The 18804-nt window shown below is 35.5% G+C and overlaps 1 protein-coding gene across 1 annotated transcript; it reads right to left on the reverse strand.

Moving 5' to 3' along the window:
- Positions 1-9414: 9414 nt before the first annotated feature.
- On the reverse strand, positions 9415-18570 carry LOC100372648 (dCTP pyrophosphatase 1-like). The gene is made up of 5 exons (XM_002742331.4): positions 18299-18570; positions 13234-13312; positions 10880-10911; positions 10525-10559; positions 9415-9915 (listed from the first exon to the last, which is right to left on the reverse strand). The coding sequence occupies exons 1-5, from the start codon at positions 18490-18492 to the stop codon at positions 9725-9727; spliced, it is 531 nt and encodes a 176-aa protein (XP_002742377.2). The 5' UTR covers positions 18493-18570; the 3' UTR covers positions 9415-9724.
- Between the last annotated feature and the right edge of the window lie 234 nt (positions 18571-18804).

Consider the following 18804-nt stretch of genomic DNA (forward strand, 5'->3'; position numbering starts at 1 on the left):
ATGATAGACAGTGCTTCATTAGTTTTTAAAAAATGCAATGTCCGTCAATTGACGTAAACTTCCTCATGTTTCACGGTAAAAGCAAAGGTCGTGGCCGAGTTGTAACTCAAAATCTAAACAAAGTCATCAATCAGTGAGTATTATGACAAGCAAAACAAAACATCAAGACGTGGAGAAGAGGTCAGCACAAAACTAATAGGTCAAAAGACAAAGCTGTCTCGCACTACCTAGGAAAACTTGCGAATGTTTGAAGTACAGGTACCCATTGGACAAAAGATACATGGAAGTTTAGCAAACTATCTCCCCGACCCAGTGCAATGTATCCGGTTAGAATCAAAGCTCACGTGTTCCTTATTTGAGGGACCAAATTCTGCCGTAAATTCGCCCTTGGATTAAAAAATAAAATGGGATTTAAGAAAATAAAATGGGACTTTTAAGGTGTATTTTGGCATCATTTTTCTGACATTTCAATCAATCCTGCCGGCTAAAATAGAGTAAGTTTTACCGTAGTCATTGACGTCTGTCTATTCAAGAGTACACGTGTAATACGGTGTATGATTTTTATCGTGACTAGCGTGAGCGGGTAAGCTTCCTTTCGAGAATGAGCTGTTATCACTGTGAACAATGTTAAATTATTCTTCAGATGACCAGTTTATTTTTTAAAAACAACTAATTTTTTTATTTAAAAAAAATCATGCCGTTTTCGCATCAAAATCCAAGCCAAAATATCGTACTACAACATCAATCTCTTTTGCATTGCGTTCAATAACATATTTAAATAAGCTATGGTAATTTGAACACGTTGGCATCATCCAGCTTTTTGATTGGTTAATTAGCGATTTGACCTATTTGACCTAAGAGAACATGGCGGATATCCTACAGCATCAAACGTTTATACGAGACCGGAATCATTCGCTTACGATGAAAATAAGTTGACTTTTATTTGTATTTCATAACCATTCAACAAATTTATTAGGGGCCCAAGCCCGAAGGGCGAGGCCCCTATTCTTATTGTCCGGTTTTTTCTTCTTCATCTTCTTTCTTCCGTAACTTTTTTCGTCAAGCCGTTTGAGAAAACCGCTGAACAGAATGGTCTGATAATGCTCTATACTGATAGTCCATAATGTGAACTGGTGCAACATGCTTTCAGAATTTCGATTGGACAATTAGTTTGGCAGCCATATTGGATTGAAATAAAACCGGAAGTGGCTGTTTGACCACTTTCTGAGGGTCTAGGCGTCTAGATTTTTTTATGGTATATAGGACAACTCATGTGTAATAAATATCAGCAATAAAAACTTTAGCGGTCATGTGACTTTTCCCGCCATTTTGTTTTTCCTAAAAACGGCAAAAAACACTTGAAAATCTTCTTCTTCAGAACCACCAAGCAGAATGCTCTCATATGTAGTATTTAGCTTCTATATATGAATCCCATTTATGTTTGAAAAAATGTTTACGATTGGTCACGTGGTTTGGCCACCATTTTGGATTTCTTCTAAACAGGAAGTAGTTTTTTACTCTGGCAACACTTGAGGGAATATTTTCAATTTTGCTTCATGGCATCTGTGTATCAAGCCCTTTCAGAAACCTAAAAAAAAATTCAGATCAGTCACATGGTTTGGCCGCCATTTTGGATTTTAAGCAAAATTGACCAAAAGTTTGGGTATTTGTTTCTCAGAAACGATTCAACCAATCTAATAGATGTTTTTATATTTACCATGCCTGCCCTTAGCTCCATACGAGAAAAATAATATTATTTTGATCAGTCACATGGTTTGGCCGCCATCTTGAATTTTGTGAAAATAGACATTATGCAACTACATGTTTTGTATTAGTCTGATTTCTTTCAAATTTTGTATGTGCATTTGTGTCATTAGATGCATCATTTTGCCACAATAGCACACTGCTTGGCCACGTGGCTGGGCATCCATGGGGTGGGGGTTTCTAACCTCATCAATATGCATAACTGTTATAACTTAAGCACTGTTGTAGTTAGGATGATGAATCCTGTATTATGACAACAGTGAACAAGATATTTGATTAAAATAACAGATGACCATATATGGTCATGTGAACTCATTAATATGCATAACCATTATATCCTAAACACTGTTGCAGTTAGGAAGATGAATCCTGTGTTATTATGACAACAGTGAAGAAGAGATTTGATTAAAATAACAGATGACCATATATGGTCTTGTGAACTCATTAATATGCATAACCATTATATCTTAAACACTGTTGTAGTTAGGAAGATGAATCCTGTGTTATTATGACAACAGTGAACAAGAGATTTGATTAAAATAACAGATGACCATATATGGTCATGTGAACTCATTAATATGCATAGCAGTCATATCTGAAACACTGTCGCAGAGCAGGACATGTAACTAGTGTCATTATGAAGACATTGAATGAAAGATGTAACTGACATTAGAAATGGCTATATGTGATTATGTAATCTCGTTATTGTGCATAAGAACATGGCTCATTATATATCCTGAAAACCATATTTCGATAACCAAACCAGGTAAATACATGGCACCAACTTCATTTTGACCTCATGTTACTGATAATTCAAACTACCTGATTGTCTAACATGTGACCACATTAATTATGAAACAGAATCTTGTCAGCTTGGGCCCCGGTGACGCCGCTTGTGGCTTTAATTTTGTGTATATTATTATAATCACTACTGAGTACAGTAATAATCAACAATTCAGAAACGCAGCATGCCGAGATTTTTGTGTTCGTTTTTATTTGAAACTTCGTTTATTTAGAATATATTTTCGTTACCAATAAAATAAAAATCTCTCAGTCAATCAGAAACCCGGATTCATGCCTTCGAGGAAGGTCCCGTTTGAACGCTCACATCGTTTTTTTTTTTTCGTTTGGGGGAAAACTAAAACTGGTCGCAATTTTCGAATAAGAATGAGTCGGCAATTTTTAGTGGAGTCGAAAATTTGGAGGTAAATAAAACATCGAAACCCGGCAAACAAATAGGCGGTCGAATTTTTAGAGGGGTCGAAATTTTGGAGTTTTCACGGTACTAATTATTCCATTTCAATGAAACTTAGTACAAAGATGCTCTAGAACAATGTACAAACCTAATTAGTTTGGGGTAAAAATCTGTTCATATTAATTCCCTAATAAGCATAATAATTCATAATTTTTTGGTTCTAATCACATTTCAATTAAACTTGGAGACAGATTTTCTGTTACATTGCGCAGACCTCATTAGTTTTACACTCAAATCTGGTCATATTAATTTTCTGATTTGCATAATTAGTTTTCAGCTATGTAATTTCGAATTATATTTAATGTGTCTCCAATACTCTCAGCACATGGGAGTTCTTTCTAAGCTTTCTTTGATTTTTAGGAAGACAGCTGAGGCTGGTGCTAGAGTATGGTTTGCCATAATCAAAATGAATTTATTCTGACTACATGTATTTTCTTTATCAAAATTTGGAATTTTATTTTGTGCAGTCAGGAATAATTTGTCCCTATGGTGACTGTAAGCTGGACATTTCATTACAAAATGTTGCTCATCCTCAACTATATTTTGGCTGCACATATCACATGTTCTTTTATCCAATGGCACATTATTATGCCTGCCTTTCTCAATTTTAAGGTCATGGTTGCTTGTCCTGAATTTTGCAATTAACCTTCTAAGACCATGGTTCTGCATATTAATTAGGTAATTTTCAATTTTTAAATTTTGTTTGAAAAGTCTGTATGTTCTTAGTTTGTTTTTAAACATTTAAGGTAGCGAGACTATTATTTGTGTTGAAAATTACGATTTTCACATTTATTTATTAATTGATGAAATGCACTATAAACTTTCATGTGATAAAGTCAACATAACATAGAATGTCATGTAAGTAGGTTAAAATGTAGATTTTCTGAAGGGAAGCAAGGCAGCTTCAGTAGTGTTTTCCAAAATCAACAACACAGGTTTAATCTGTGTGCCTATAAGTTTCAAAGATTAACTCAAGACAAAGCAATGTTAGGATGTGTTATCAGTAGCTATCTGACACACAATTAGTGTTTCCAAACATTTGAGTGGTTTTTCTCCGCCCCCATTTGTTTCACAGATTAGTCATTTGCATATGAATGTGTCAGACACAAGGTCACACAGCCACTGAAAAAAATCATTGATTTTGGCATTTTCATATGCCGAATTTATCCAATTATAGCTATCCCATTCCTTTATTTTTTTTGGTTTCCAATAGCCTTACACATTTGGATGTCCCTTCACATGTTAAAATAGACCTTGATGGGAAAACAAATTGATTGTGCCGATAAACAAGCATGAAAATCTTTGCTGTTACTTCATGGACGTTTTCTAGGAGTTTATGTTTTTCAAAATACAAGGTCTTTAACAAAAAATAACGCATACTTATTGTTGTCAGATAAACACCAAATTTTCACAGCTTTAAGGCGACAGTGAGTGGAACTTGAATGTGTCCAGACAAACTATTTCATCGATTATTTACCAACGAGTTGTGGTTTGAGTTGGGGGCAATGCGACTAAAACAGTAATTGAAATTCAGCACACTATTTTTTAAAACGCGTTGCTTGATTAAAACTGACCAGACACATTTAATTTACCAGACTATTGAACAACTAGGAAAAGTGAAAAAAATACTTCTTATCGCCAGCATAAATGCGTAATTATTTTTTTTACAGTAACGCGTCGTAGAATGCAGATACGGGCATGCAAAATACACTTGTGAAAAGCTTGAAGTCTGGCGATTCTAAAAATATATACTTTCCTGGGTCTATTTGTAGTCATTTAGTCACAATTAGAGGATGAAAACAAGTATGCAAATAATAGTCCCGCTACCTTAATATGTTGGTTTTATCATCACCTTTAGTTCACTTTGACAACTGATCTGCAATGCTTTAACCAGTTCATTTTGCAACCTGACAATGTCAGGCTTTTGTTTTAAACTTGGTACATTAGCATTTTCACAAGGGATATGTGGTGGAGCTGGAGTGCATTGAAAACCAGTCACATTGAAACAGTTAAACATGAAACTATTTTTAAATTGGATTGAAATTGTTGCAAATTGCATGAAATATGAAAATAGGTTTTTACAAGCGTTCCACATAAGAACACAGTAAATTATTATTTGATTACAAACTTTACAATTTTATTTCAAACTACAGCAATGCAACTTTGATCAAAAACGCACTTGCAAACATAAAATCCAAATTCTACCAGGTAAAATCAATCAGACATGTTCTGGAATCAACTGTTTTGCCATGAAAACATTAATTCTATGTTTAATACTTTTTTTGGCGTGAATTTAATACATTTAGTAATTGTGAAAATGAAATGCATAATCAAAGAAAGCTTAGAAAGAACTCCTGTGTGCTGAGAGTTTTGGAGACACATTAAAAATTAATTCAAAATTACTTATACTTGAGATATTGATGGAATAGCTGAAAACTAATTATGCAAATAAGGTAACTAATATGAATAGATTTAAGTGTAAAACTAATAAGGTCTGCACAATGTACCAAGTTTCATTGAAATGTGATTAGAACCAAAAAAATAATTATAATGCTAATTAGAGAATATGAACAGATTTTAATCCAAAATTAATCTGACTGTCTATTGTCCTAGAGCATTTATGTACCAAGTTTTATTCAAATGTGATGATCAATATTTGAGACAAGCCGGTAGGCTGGTTGGCGATCTGCTCCGCTCAAAAACAAGCAACATGTTTTTTGGCTGTTTCCATGGTGACATAAACGTGAAACTGACGTCGGTTTATAACTAATACGAAGTTCGCAAACACCATTCAGTCTTTAGAAGTCGCTTAGTTTAGTACTAGGACCACAGTTACTCTCTCCTAGTAGAGTGACTGTGCTAGGACGTATTCTGCTGTTACATTTATTATTTCCAATCGTTTTGCGATAGCATTTTTTAGAATGAAGCGTTTCCCGTAAATGCTGGAAAGCGAAATAATGAAATAACGAAATGGTAAATATTTACCTAAATTGCAGTGTGTTGACCTTCATAACAATATACTTCATAGTGCAAAACACTAGTCACAGTGAGTAATTTAAATATACGACTCCTAATCGAAAAATGTGACCACAGTCCAGAATTTCAGACGGATATTAAGCAACCTAAGAGCATATCAGAAGCATTTACTCTAAAATATAAAAAAAGAACTGCAGTCAAAAGTCAAGAATGCCAGCAAATAAAGGACTCTGTCCCACAATAGTTTGTGCGCGTTATTACGGACACGCGCAAAAAACTGTACCACGCTTGTCAAATCTGGGTCAAATATACAGTACCTACTATCTTGCCACAGATTGTTCAGTAGTGGAGTGTTCGGTGACCATTGAATTAGCCCGTGATTCATATTTTATGTGTATTAATTTATTCATCAATTTTCGTGACTGACAGTACTGCCCAAATTTTAGTCAAAAAACGCAACTGGTGAAACGGAAGAGCATCGCCAGGCGATGGACGCAGGGCTCTTTGGCAACGACCGCATAGAGGTCAAAACACGCGTTCTATTTTTACGCGTTAAATTTGGCTCTTCCCTTTCGCCCCCTCCGGAATGTTCTACTTTTGCAGCCTAATAGCAGGTTTTTCGAAAAACGTCTAAAAAACAAGAATTACCGGTAGTAGAAATGTTCCTGTTTTGGGCGGATTATTGATAGAGAATAATGTCTTTATTACAAAAATGCTGAAAAACCGTGAGTTGTTGCCTTAGTTATTTTTTTATTGGCGAAAAACTGCGAACTCGGCAAATTTGGTTGCACAACTTCCCTTTATCATATACACCCAGCGACACAGATGCCAGCTGACTGTGTACAAAACTGGTAGGAGGTAATACATTTGGGGCGAAAGTATTCAAAAATCAGTTTTTGGATGTTGCAATGGCAGTGGTGGGCCAGGATTTTTTTCCAATTAGTGACGGCACGACCTACCTGTGAAGTATGAACAAAACCAGCCGAGCCGTTGCTGGTGAAAAGTTACCCCAACTTTGGGGTCAAATTTCTCGGTAATGAAAACAGATATCAAAAATTCAAATGGTAACTTTGTGCCCACACTCAAGCTGAGTAGAATGAGCTATGTTTGAAGTGTTTTATCCCAAATTTGTAGGAGATACATTTGGCGCGAAGCTATCCAAAAATCAGTTTTTTGGCTGTTGCTATGGCAACGGTGGGGCAAAAAAATTTTTCAGATTTTTCCTTGTAACTAGGGTTAAGGTGTGACCTACCTGCCAAGTTTGAACGAAATCGGCCAAGCCAAAAAAATCACAGAAGAAATAATATGTGAACACTGGAACACTGGAAATGTACACACACAGACACACACACACACACACACACAAAACGACAAAAGTGATTATAAGGGCAATCCTAGCGGAGCGGATCGCCAATATCAGTATTAATTATGTTATTAGGTGATTAAGAAGCATAAATATTTACCAAAAACTAATATGGTGCATAGTCTTAGGTTCATTGAAATGTGATGGGTACTCTTTAAAAGTTTCATTGAAATCCAATGAGTGGTTTTTAGACATAGAACAGCAAAAAATTAACTAGTTATGCAAATTAGGTAATTAATAGGCACAATTATTAATCAGGTCTCTGCATAGTCCTAGAATATCTATGTCGCAAGTCTCATTGAAATGTGATGATTAGTACTTGAGATATCAGGTGAAAAGCTGAAAATTAACTAATTATGCTAATAAGGTGATTAATATGCACAAATATTTACCCAAAAACTAATTAGGTCTCTGCACAGTCCTCAAGTAACTATGTACCAAGTTTTATTGAAACGTGATCATTACTACTCTAAATATCAAAAGCTGAAAATTAATTAATTATGCAAATTAGGTAATTAATATGTACTGATATTACCCTAAAAACTATCAGGTCTGTGCAGTGTCATATGACACCTATGTACCAAGTTTTATTGAAATGTTATGATTAGTACTTGAGATATCAGTGGAAAAGCCGAAAATTGATTAATCATCATGTAAGTTAGGTAATTAAAATTAACAGATTTTTACCCAAAACTAATCAAATCTGCGCATTAGTTCAGAGCATCCATGTGCCAAGTTTCATTGAAATCTAATGAGTGGTTCTTAAAAAATCAGTGTTACAGTCTTGGAACAGCTAAAAATCAGCTAATTATCATGCAAATTAGGTAATTAATATTCATAGATTTTTACCCAAAACTAATCAAATCTGAGCACTAGTACAGAGCACCCATCAAAATCCAATGAGTGGTTCTTCAGATATCAGTGTTACAGTCTTGGAACAGCTAAAAATCAGCTAATTATGCAAATTAGGTAATTAATATTCATAGATTTTTACCAAAACCTAACTAACTGCGCATTATCCCAGAGCATATATGTACCAAGTTTCACCAAAATTTGATTAGTGGTTCTTGAGATAACTGTGGAACAAAAAAGTGACATACATACAGACATACATACATGTACAGACAGGGCAACTGCAAAGACTCCCTTTTGTGCTTCACACACGGGAGTCAAAAATTCAAGCATTTTACAAAACAGAAAATTTCAAAAAAATTGAAAATTACTATCAAAAAAGTATTCCTGTTTGATGATGCAATAATGATTTGCTATAGTAAAACTAGTAGTGAATCAAGTTATTTAATTCTGGACATACCAAGCCCCTTATGAAGTTTGGAAAGTACAAAATTTCATTTACTCGATTTCTAAAAACTAAACTAGCAACACAACAAAAAAGTTTAAAAAATCCAAGCTTAAAAATGTAAGTAATAAAAAAAAATGGCATTTTCAAAATTTGTGCATAAATACCGTAACATGCTTTGAACCAATCAATTGTTTATTTTTGTACTGCATGGTAAACTGGAATTTAAGCTGAAGATGGGAATAGAACAAATATGACAAGTTTCTTTTGGTGAAAAAAGTTGGGTTATTCCATAAGGTAGGCCCATTTGTTGAAAACCGAAATATGAGCATTTCCCCTAGGTGTAAATCTTGCAAACGTTATTCACCAACACAAATGTTTTTGGCAAACCTACAATTTGTAAAACTGGTAGATCCAGGGGAGTTTCTAAGGATTTGTCATCTGAAGTCTGAAGAGTATAAGATAAGAAGGCAGTCAAATAAAATTCAAGAAAGTTCTTAAATAAAATGCGGAATAAGTAGAAAAAAAAGAGAAAAACCCAGTGTAAATAATGCACTTCAGTACCAAGATAAAAGGAACATTAGATAATAATGTGTCAGTAACTTGCAAATACTAAGAATAAATTCAGCTCTAAACAATTTCGTCTTGACTTAACCATGATGCAAACATTGATATACTTGGTCATTCCTGCTGGCAGAGACTGATATTCTCATTTTATGACTATGGAGGGCGCTGTAATGTAATCGCTCGAAATGGGAATTTAGATTGTACTGATAAACATGAATCTTTATGTACCGGTATAAGTGAATTAATATGTCTTGATAAATACACATGTATGATCTCAATGTCAATGTGACTCGGGTTAATCCAGTGCTACAGCCTTCAAGTATAATGTAAGCTAATTAGCCAACTGATCCAAGACTACAGCCATCAATTAGGTCAATTGGTCGATGGGTCCAGTGCTACAGCTATCAAGTACATGTATAAATTAGGCTAATAGGCTGGCAAATTCATTGCTACAGGTTCTTTTCATTAGGATTCATGGTTGAGTCATTCACAAAAGCCACTGTCAGTCATATTCATTATATTTCTTGCATGATCCATGCACTTTATCAGCAGGATACTTTTTATGATTCAATCCAATCTTTTCGACTGTTGCTGATGGTAAATCTATGTGACATTTCTCTGACAGTCTAACTAAATATATGAGAACATCGCTCAATTCCTGGGAAAGGTTTTCCTTTTCTTTTTCGGTCCAATCTGCAAAAAAAAATTGACAAAATATTTGCAAGAAAATATATATTGAAAAAATAAAACTGAAATTATGAGATTACTGACAGATCTGAGTTGGATATTTGCAAATGGAAAAATAAAATGTCAATTAAAATACACAGCAAAAACTATGAATTCAGCAGTTCCAGACAGCATTTTGATTAATTACTTGACCTATGAGTTCAAAGGACAATGGATGGTCAAAGAAGCCAAAGCCTATGTGACATCTGTACTGTACATTTGTTTGGGCACAAACAATATAGCATGTGCCAGAAAGAATCCTGTGACTGAAAGCAAATGCTCTCACAGTTCAAGATGTTTTTCTTTGCCATTTCAAGTTACCTTCTCATTTAATTATTATTGCAAGCAGAAAAACATGTATATAGGTTACCATGAGAATATTGCAAAGTATGTAGCCGGGCAGTACAAGGTCAAATCAGTCGCTACTGATAAGATACATGTAGTTGTACTGCCTTCATGCATACTTTGCTGTATTCTTGTAATAACCTCAAGTAGCTACATTCATCTTTTGCCCAACCAAAAAAGTTAGAGTTTCCTTAGTTACAGAATAACAGCCACCATGGAAATATTACTCACCAGGAAGACCATCTTTCACTTCACCTTTCCACTGACTGGAGGCAAAATAAAGTTATGAAATGTTCAATATTGTGAAAAAACCTTAATTCTCACAAAATAACATCTAAAGCAGGAAACTTCATTTCATGTCGCAAAGAACGTGCAAACCAAAATGTATTATTTTTGTCTGAATTGTCATTGTTCAATATGCAATTCATTATTTCAATTCTTTTGATATAATTTCAGTGAAAATATGATCCCCTGTATACTGCATTTAAACGTACATCCTTGCCAAATATATCACAAAATCATGAAATTAAACAAATTGTTTTGCTTTGAATGATTACTCAATGAATGTATTTCAAAAGATACTTACAAAAGTTCTGCTACCTCACCAACTTCACCTACCTAGAACACAATCAGAGATACTAGTTGCAATCACTGTACATAATCCACATCCAATACTCAACAAATGTTTAGTTATATACATGTACATACACATAAAAAAATATTTCCCTTTTCTGATTTCAAGTTTTAACAACTTAACAGTAAGACTATAATCATACAGTGCTCATCTGATTTGAATACAGGCTGACACACTATTAGACACATCTGCCATTCTCAAAATCATTACTTGACAATTCTGCATAGACATGTAACTATGAGCTTCAATTGCCACAGCTATTGATTCATTAGCTCAAACCAATCTTTAAGTGCTATTGTCATTGTATTTCATAAACAAAGGCCAACATATTTCAGGAAGCGATTTATTCAAGTCGGTAAAACAATGATTAGTAAATATCTGTTGTAAAATAGTAGTGTTCATGCTACAAGAAGTATGGCTAAGATTAAAGCAGATATTTGCATTTTGGCGCAATTGGGTCCACACACTGGGAGGGCCAGTCCTTAGCACGTTCTAATTTTGAAGCGACGTGCACAGGATCGCGAGACAAGACGTACCCAAATTATTTGGATGCACAGAAATCAACAACGTTTTTGTTTACTTTTCACAACTGCTTGCCGATCACTGAACAGTACAACATGTAGCCGGTACATAGTGTTTACACACTTTTTTTACCATACCATTTTTACCATTAAAAACTATTAATTTTTCTATAAGGCATGTGGTGAACCCTTACACTGTAAATAAGATGTAACATTATGGGCAACGACCATTGGGATTTGCGCTTTTCGACCAACCAACCAATGGAAATCGTGATCTTCGCAGAGTGACACTGTGACCCTTTCGCAGAGTGCAATAATCTACATTCGGCGAGTTTTTTTTTGACCCCCTTAAATACATGCATGGTGGGTGCTGCTGCTTAACTTAATATTGAGAGACAACAGAAATTTGTACTGTGGTTAAATCTAATTGATCACCACTACATATGAATCCATCGTCAAGTTTTTACTACATATTTATCAACTTGACAAACAGTAAGATAAAGGACTGTAATATTTCTGTGGGGGATGACATGTTTTTCTATCAACTTATTATTTAGTAACTTGACAAATGGGACTAACAACTAAGGGAGGTGTGATCAAAATAGAACCAGAGGTATCCCAGACTCTACGAGGAGCTCTTGCAGAATATACAAATTCATGCAAGAACATTCATGAGCTGACAGTTTACAGCGAAGTCTCTTTTTCACAAGTAGACTAGACTGATTGTTTTACTCCAAAAGAAGGTAAATTGCTGTAAAATAAACGTAGAATTTAAACGTAATTAAAACAATCCTGAGCACACGTTTATTATACATGTAGTTTGTATATTTTGTTTCAAGGTAGCAAGGTTTCTGTGTTATCTATCTCTTGGCATCATGTAAATAATGTGTTTGTTTATTCCTCAAAAAAAGTCACAAAATTTCGGGTAATAAAAAGGTTGATTTGTTGATGTAATACATCAGAATACTTGCAATATATCTTGCACTGATTCAAGTAAAAGCAATTATTTTTCAATAGAAACAAAATATAGTAGATCGCACTGAAATAAAAACACATACTTTGTTGACAAAACAGAACTACATGTATGTGTATGCATTTCTGTTGAATCTAGATCAGAAGTTCAAACTGTGTGAATATAATAGTCACAAGATGTCTTCATGACTTGGATGCACTGGCTACCTTTTCACCACCATTTCCCTATTTCGCAATTCACAAAAAATTCCTGTTAGAGTAAAAACTAAAAATTGACTCAAATTTCGTTTGTGGGCACCAAAATAAAAGTTCATTTCCAGAAATATTGAAGATAAGAAAAATAAGAGTAAAGTGCAGAAAAATTTGGGCGATAAAAGTCTGGTGGTGAAAAGGTTAAAACTCCAAACCAATTTTTTTTTATTCAAATACAGACACCTGTTAGTTACTTTTTCTATAAATTGACAATTTGAACCAGTTCATATTCTGAGAGAACAAATGACATTTTCTGACTGAGTTCATTAAAAGCTAATAGCGAAATCCCCAGAGCTCTTAGGATACCAGGCCAGAAACTGCTGGTTTGATTTTGATCACCACCCGAAAGTAATAAACTTTATTTCAAAATAATTTTTAGTTTTACAAGATTTGTTGTTCATATACATGTGGCCAAATAAAAAGTAATTCACTGTTGGTGAAAATTTAATGGTTAGCAGAAGCTTGTTTACAATACAACATACAAGGATTGATGAAACATTTTGTTGTATATAAACAATATTACAAACAGTGGGTTCATACAAAAAAACAAATAAAACATACCATTGCAAGTAGTAAATTTCTTGGCGAATGAAACTTGTCAAAGTCTCTTTCTTTAGAAAATTTGTTCTGCATTACCCGTCTGAAATACAGTAAATATAAATTAAAGATGTATTTTTTTTGGCACATGTAAATCCCTAGGTACATCTTATTAATCTAAAACTATTTAGAGCTATATTTTAAATGGAACATACTTAAAACATTTGTCAAAATCGACATCTCGTATTGTTATGACTAAATATTCATATTTGCATGGATTTTTAATAAATCAGCAAATATGATCATTTAATCGAGACAATGTAGAAACACCACTATCAATATGCAATTTAGTGTATCTTTGCTCAAATTCTTATATTAAAATACTCAAATGAGTAGTACTTAGCGAGCATCCTTCAGATTGGACAAGACACTGCGTGTTGACCCATCCTTTAAAATATGCACATAATGTAAATGCTATTATCAAACATCGATTATCAGAATAGTAGCTTAGAAAAAGTAATCACTTAAAGTGCCTGTGAAATGGCTGCTATTTTCACGTCTAAAATTATCAATTGATACATAAATATTATTAATTTTTATGTTTCTAAGCATAAATTATTTTTTTTAAGTGAAAAAATGCGTTTTAAACTCTGTCTACAGCAACTTTATTTTTTGTATTTTAAAACGAGGCTCCTCATTAGCTATTCATTTCCATACAGAAATTCCCCTTGTGACGTCAGAAAGGGAAGTTGCTGGGCAGCTCGCATTGTCGATACGTGTAAATAAGGCAAATTTCTTGTGCAGTTTTCTCGTCTTTGACTAAATTGTCACTTATGTACTTTTTCATCGAGGAAGAACGGGCCATAATGAACACTTGGATATCAAATTTGTTGCATGGGGTTGAGTTAGATGCGAGATATGTCCGTTCTGGTGTGGCTGGTCGCAGTGATGTCACCGTCCCCGGCGCACGTTTGTAAACTATCGCTGAACCTCGGCACTGGACAACTTTCGAGTCAGCAAGAAGTTCTAGTTTTTTTTGTTCTAGTTGAGCTTACTACTTTTTATAAAATATCTTATCGATAACTTCCAAGAGGTATGTGTGAACTCTTTATTATGCTCGATAAACTTAGATCGCGAATTTCCTCAGAAATATTGCCTGCTTCGTTCAAACGTGCATTGGCATCCATATTGGATTTTCGTTCATGGTCAAAGGCGTGAGTGTCTCGTGTAGCCCGAATGTCATCAGCGTTTTACTTTATCACGTTTGATTTTTTTTTTTGCACAAATGAAACTTTTTTTTTTTTCCACCATCAACAATTTCTGATATGGTTGTTGGGATCGGCCGACGTCTCTGTGGGCTGCTCTACACACGTAAAATGCCCAATGTTTTGACCTGGCTTCCCTTCACACGAAGCGCGGGTGTGCATTACATCCGCAAGTTTCAAAATTTTAAACGTAAATTTGAAAAATGTTTGGTGAAATAAAATTGACATTATTATGAAAAGAAAATGAAGACTACAGTAGTACTAGAGTGAGCAGTAACAGATTTATCAGAGAATTATTTAGGACTTAAATTACCAAATCTTGGTTTTTCATAGATTCCAAAATCTGAAGATGTGTTTCCTTTTTTTCATTGTCACACAGTGTCACTCAATTAAAACCATATACTATAGTAATAGTAATCCATGTACAAATTATATTTTATTCACATTATTTTCCTCACATACATGTACAGACAATCCAATGTTTACATTGTCATATTTCTTTGTTCATCACAAGTCTAAATAAAATTTGTGAACTGTGTAACGTAGCCTGTTTTTTATTAGCATAATTGCTACAGCATCTGGAAATGTATTTACACTGGTATGTGAATCTTGTAGTGTGGCGATGATGAACTGCCGAGACTTTGTCAGGGTGGGCATACTGGCTGTTGAGTGGCAGGGGTGCATCATCAAGTGTATGTAATACACAATCTCCTCCAACATACAAGTCTAGTGTATTGAAGAGCTCTTCTACGTAATCTGTAAATTATAATGAGAGCATTTTGATTCAACAATAGTAGATAGAAAACCATAAAGTATCATATCATACATGCTCTATTGAAGTACATTTCCAGTAGAAGCATCAAAATTAAAATAAAAAGAAAACATATTTTGACATTCTAGACGTTAAACTATAGTGATCAATAAAATAGGGAAATAACTAAAAAAACCGACAAATCACAGTTACTAAATAAATGACCGCCGCGTGGAAATAGATTCAGTTGAAATGGGTGAACGCGTCGGGTCATGACGAGGACAAGTGCGTGACTGGCGGCGTTTAATTGGATAACAAAAATAATTGAGTGCAACACACGTACAGACAAATTCAGAGTGGACTCGAGTTAGCGTGATTGTCATACTTATTTACTTGGTGATAACGCATTGTCAGCCAAAGCCAGGATTCTTATTCCATAAATGATTTCAAGACATCTCGACCCAAGACATTTCGACCCAAATTGAACATCTCGACCCACTGCATCGACGCGACCCTGTCTCAATGTGGCGACGCGAACCTCTATCTAGTTCAACGTTGATTGACATCTTTTGATTCGAAACATCGTGTACTATCTACTAGTATTTCCAACGTGTGTGGTTGACGCCTTTGATTGCGTTAATTTTGTTTTTTATTCACGAAATCTATCACTGGCAGCGTTTGTTTTGTCATGTCTCATAACTGAAAGTCCAAGCTGACGTTGTTTTGACTGTAGGTATGAAAAACGGGTCGGGATTTTTTGGGGTCGAGATGTCCAGTACCCCCATAAATTATTTCGCAGATCAAGCTAGAAGGAAAGTAACAGAGGTGTGAATTCGACATTCAACACCAATCACCAAACAATTCAGAAACTTTTAGCCTGCGAAAATGAAAACAATTAGCAGTGTGTAAGGACTGTAATTTCCTGTTTGTCCGACGCGTCGTTTTCGAGTTACTATCAACAATTATTGATACCTATACATAACGCAAACTTAATTGTCTCTATAAAGCGATAATCAGGATGGCAAAAAAAGTCAAATGATTTGAAACACTTACCCGACGTCTCTCTTCTGAAATCCGCCTCGGTGATCATGGGCTGGTTCAGAATCTATTTCTTTCAAAATTGTTGGTATTGCGCCAGGTTTAAGTTGTCGGCGCTTCTCTTTAAAACCTAGTTGTTTTTTCACGGCCAAAAACAGTTATTCGAAAAAAGAATCTGAGGTGAAGTGGACACTACATATGGTGGTCAGTCAGTTCGCCCCAATGCACATTCGCCCCAGACCAGTTCGCCCCAAAGTCGGTTCGCCCCAAGTTTACTGGTGTTCGTTTTCGCGGTTATGCGTGCAAGGAAATGTGGTTTTGAAATATTTTAAAAATTATACTTAAGTAAAAACCACATCGAAGGAGGCTGATCGCCGCGATTGTAGCATATCGCCCGAAGAGTCGAACCGGTGTCGTGCCATATGGTTTCAGATATAATATACTAGCCAAGCCGACACAACCCCTATTGCTCAATAGAATAATCCAAGATGGCGATGTTTGAGAAACGGTTCGTTGAAGATCGATTCGACCTTTCGATAAACTATTCAAAGCTCGTCCAGTTTACGGATCTCATCGAAGCCTGAACGGACAGATTGCTGGCTGCTTTGACCTGTGAACGCCAATTATAAAATCTATCGGGTCGGAGAGTGTCGTACGGACTAATAGGTCAAACGAGTCTGCGATCATAGCACACGGCACAGCACGGGTTCGGGCGATATGCTACAATCATGAATCGCGGCGATCAGCGTCCTTCGATGTGGCTTTACTTTAGTATAATTTTTAAAATATTTCAAAACCACATTTCCTTGCACGCATAACCGCGAAAACGAACACCAGTAAACTTGGGGCGAACCGACTTTGGGGCGAACTGACTGTGGGGCGAACTGGTCTGGGGCGAATGTGCATTGGGGCGAACTGACTGTGAATCCTACATATGACGCTGTAAGGAGAAGGTCCACCCCAACCTTTTCTCGTTGTTTTCACGGCTTTCGTCTACTGACGTCACACCTTCGGATCGTTTGGAAAAGTGTGAATACTTACACTATGACTATACGTATTACTGCAACCGCCCACAACACAACGTTTAACCATCACAAACGTTTGTTCTGAAAACAACTTCTAAAAACTCTATCTCAAAAAAAAAAAAAATTGACAAAAAAAAGAAATGCCGACCGAAAAATGTATATCGTTTAAAAGTATGTTGAATCACGCAGTGTTATACAAGTACAGCTCAGGAGTATGGCTTCCTCTCATATTTTGGCATTTGGTGGCGCACTTTCGGCGAGAGTCGGAAATCCGGAAACAGTTGACCGTTTCAGGATAGGTGGGCGTGGCTACAGCACGAGATATATCTTAAATTTACTTTGATAGGAGTAACCATTTTGACAAAAAAAATCAATAACTGCCCACTTCAGTAGGACACGGATCTAAAATAGTTAACGTGAGAGTGGGCATTGCACAGGCACTTTAAGTGATAGTCTGTTGATAGAGAGTTTGTTGTGACAGTCTTTGAAAATCACATATATAAGCATATTTGGATAAAGATAATCATTATTTGGACTTAAATCAAGCGTTTCTAAAATGGCTCCAGGAAAGGTCCTGCCAGAGTCTTTTGTTAGTGCACAGGGAAGTTCCCTTCATTTCTGAATTGTCTCTACTTTGTGCTAATTATTTACATATTTTTAGTTCTTGTGAATGTTTATTTTTGTTTTTGATGACAAAAAATCATTCATTAAAGATATATTTTGTTTGGAATTCACTTGTCTCCCGAATAAGATATGCATCATGATCGGGATGCATCTTCAGTTTGAATATAGCCAAAAAACACCTGGCTTTTGGGGGGGGGGGTAAGAGTTCCTTAGGGCCCCCTCCCCCTACAACTCTAATCCTAACCTTGCCACTCCAGTGCCCCTCCCACATTTTAACTGCATATACTCCTCGTCAGGACATGTTATCAGGAAGGTACAGTTATATTGGGCTGAGTGTTAGGGGGAACTCTCCCTGGAATTTCTGGACAATGTCAAAAACAACTCACATTTGTTCCAGCGTAGGTTCCTGTGTAAATTTGAATTCTGTCGGGGTGGAAGTCTTCGCCTCAATTTCTATGTCTGACGGCGGTTCGAAAGCGTTTTGTCCATTGCAAGTGGTTGTGTCAAACCCCAAGTCCTTCACACATTTAGGTCGCTTGGACTTCGGCGTGCCTGGTGACATAGCATTCGTGGCCATCATGGTTTTATTTCAAAAGACAGACCAAAATTACTGCTGTTTACTCGAATCAGTCGGTCACAAAACTCCCGCGAAATATCTGCACATGCGCAGGAATATTTGAACTTTGACCAGGACGCTCAAAAAAGTTATCGTTATCCACATAAGAATATTGGGTTATAGAATTATTGTAATTTTAAACCAAGTGTATCACTAGTAGCATATATTTTCAGACTAGAAAAACATAATTACCTGTGGCATATGTTATTATTTCATAATACAGAAGGATAACGATATATTGGCAGTGAACCTAATATTTAAATTTGTGTTGCTTTG

The sequence above is a fragment of the Saccoglossus kowalevskii genome, chromosome 16, assembly GCF_978046115.1.
Source record: "Saccoglossus kowalevskii chromosome 16, keSacKowa6.1, whole genome shotgun sequence".
Classification (NCBI taxonomy): Eukaryota; Metazoa; Hemichordata; class Enteropneusta; family Harrimaniidae; genus Saccoglossus; species Saccoglossus kowalevskii.

Excerpts from the sequence above, each read along its gene's own strand:
- LOC100372648 (XM_002742331.4), bottom strand. The coding sequence starts at position 18,492 with ATGATGGCCACGAATGCTATGTCACCAGGCACGCCGAAGTCCAAGCGA. Across the intron at positions 10,912-13,233 it reads GAAATTTACTACTTGCAATG|GTAGGTGAAGTTGGTGAGGT; the intron begins GTATGTTTTATT and ends ATTGTGTTCTAG. Across the intron at positions 10,560-10,879 it reads GGTGAGGTAGCAGAACTTTT|TCAGTGGAAAGGTGAAGTGA; the intron begins GTAAGTATCTTT and ends TTTTGCCTCCAG.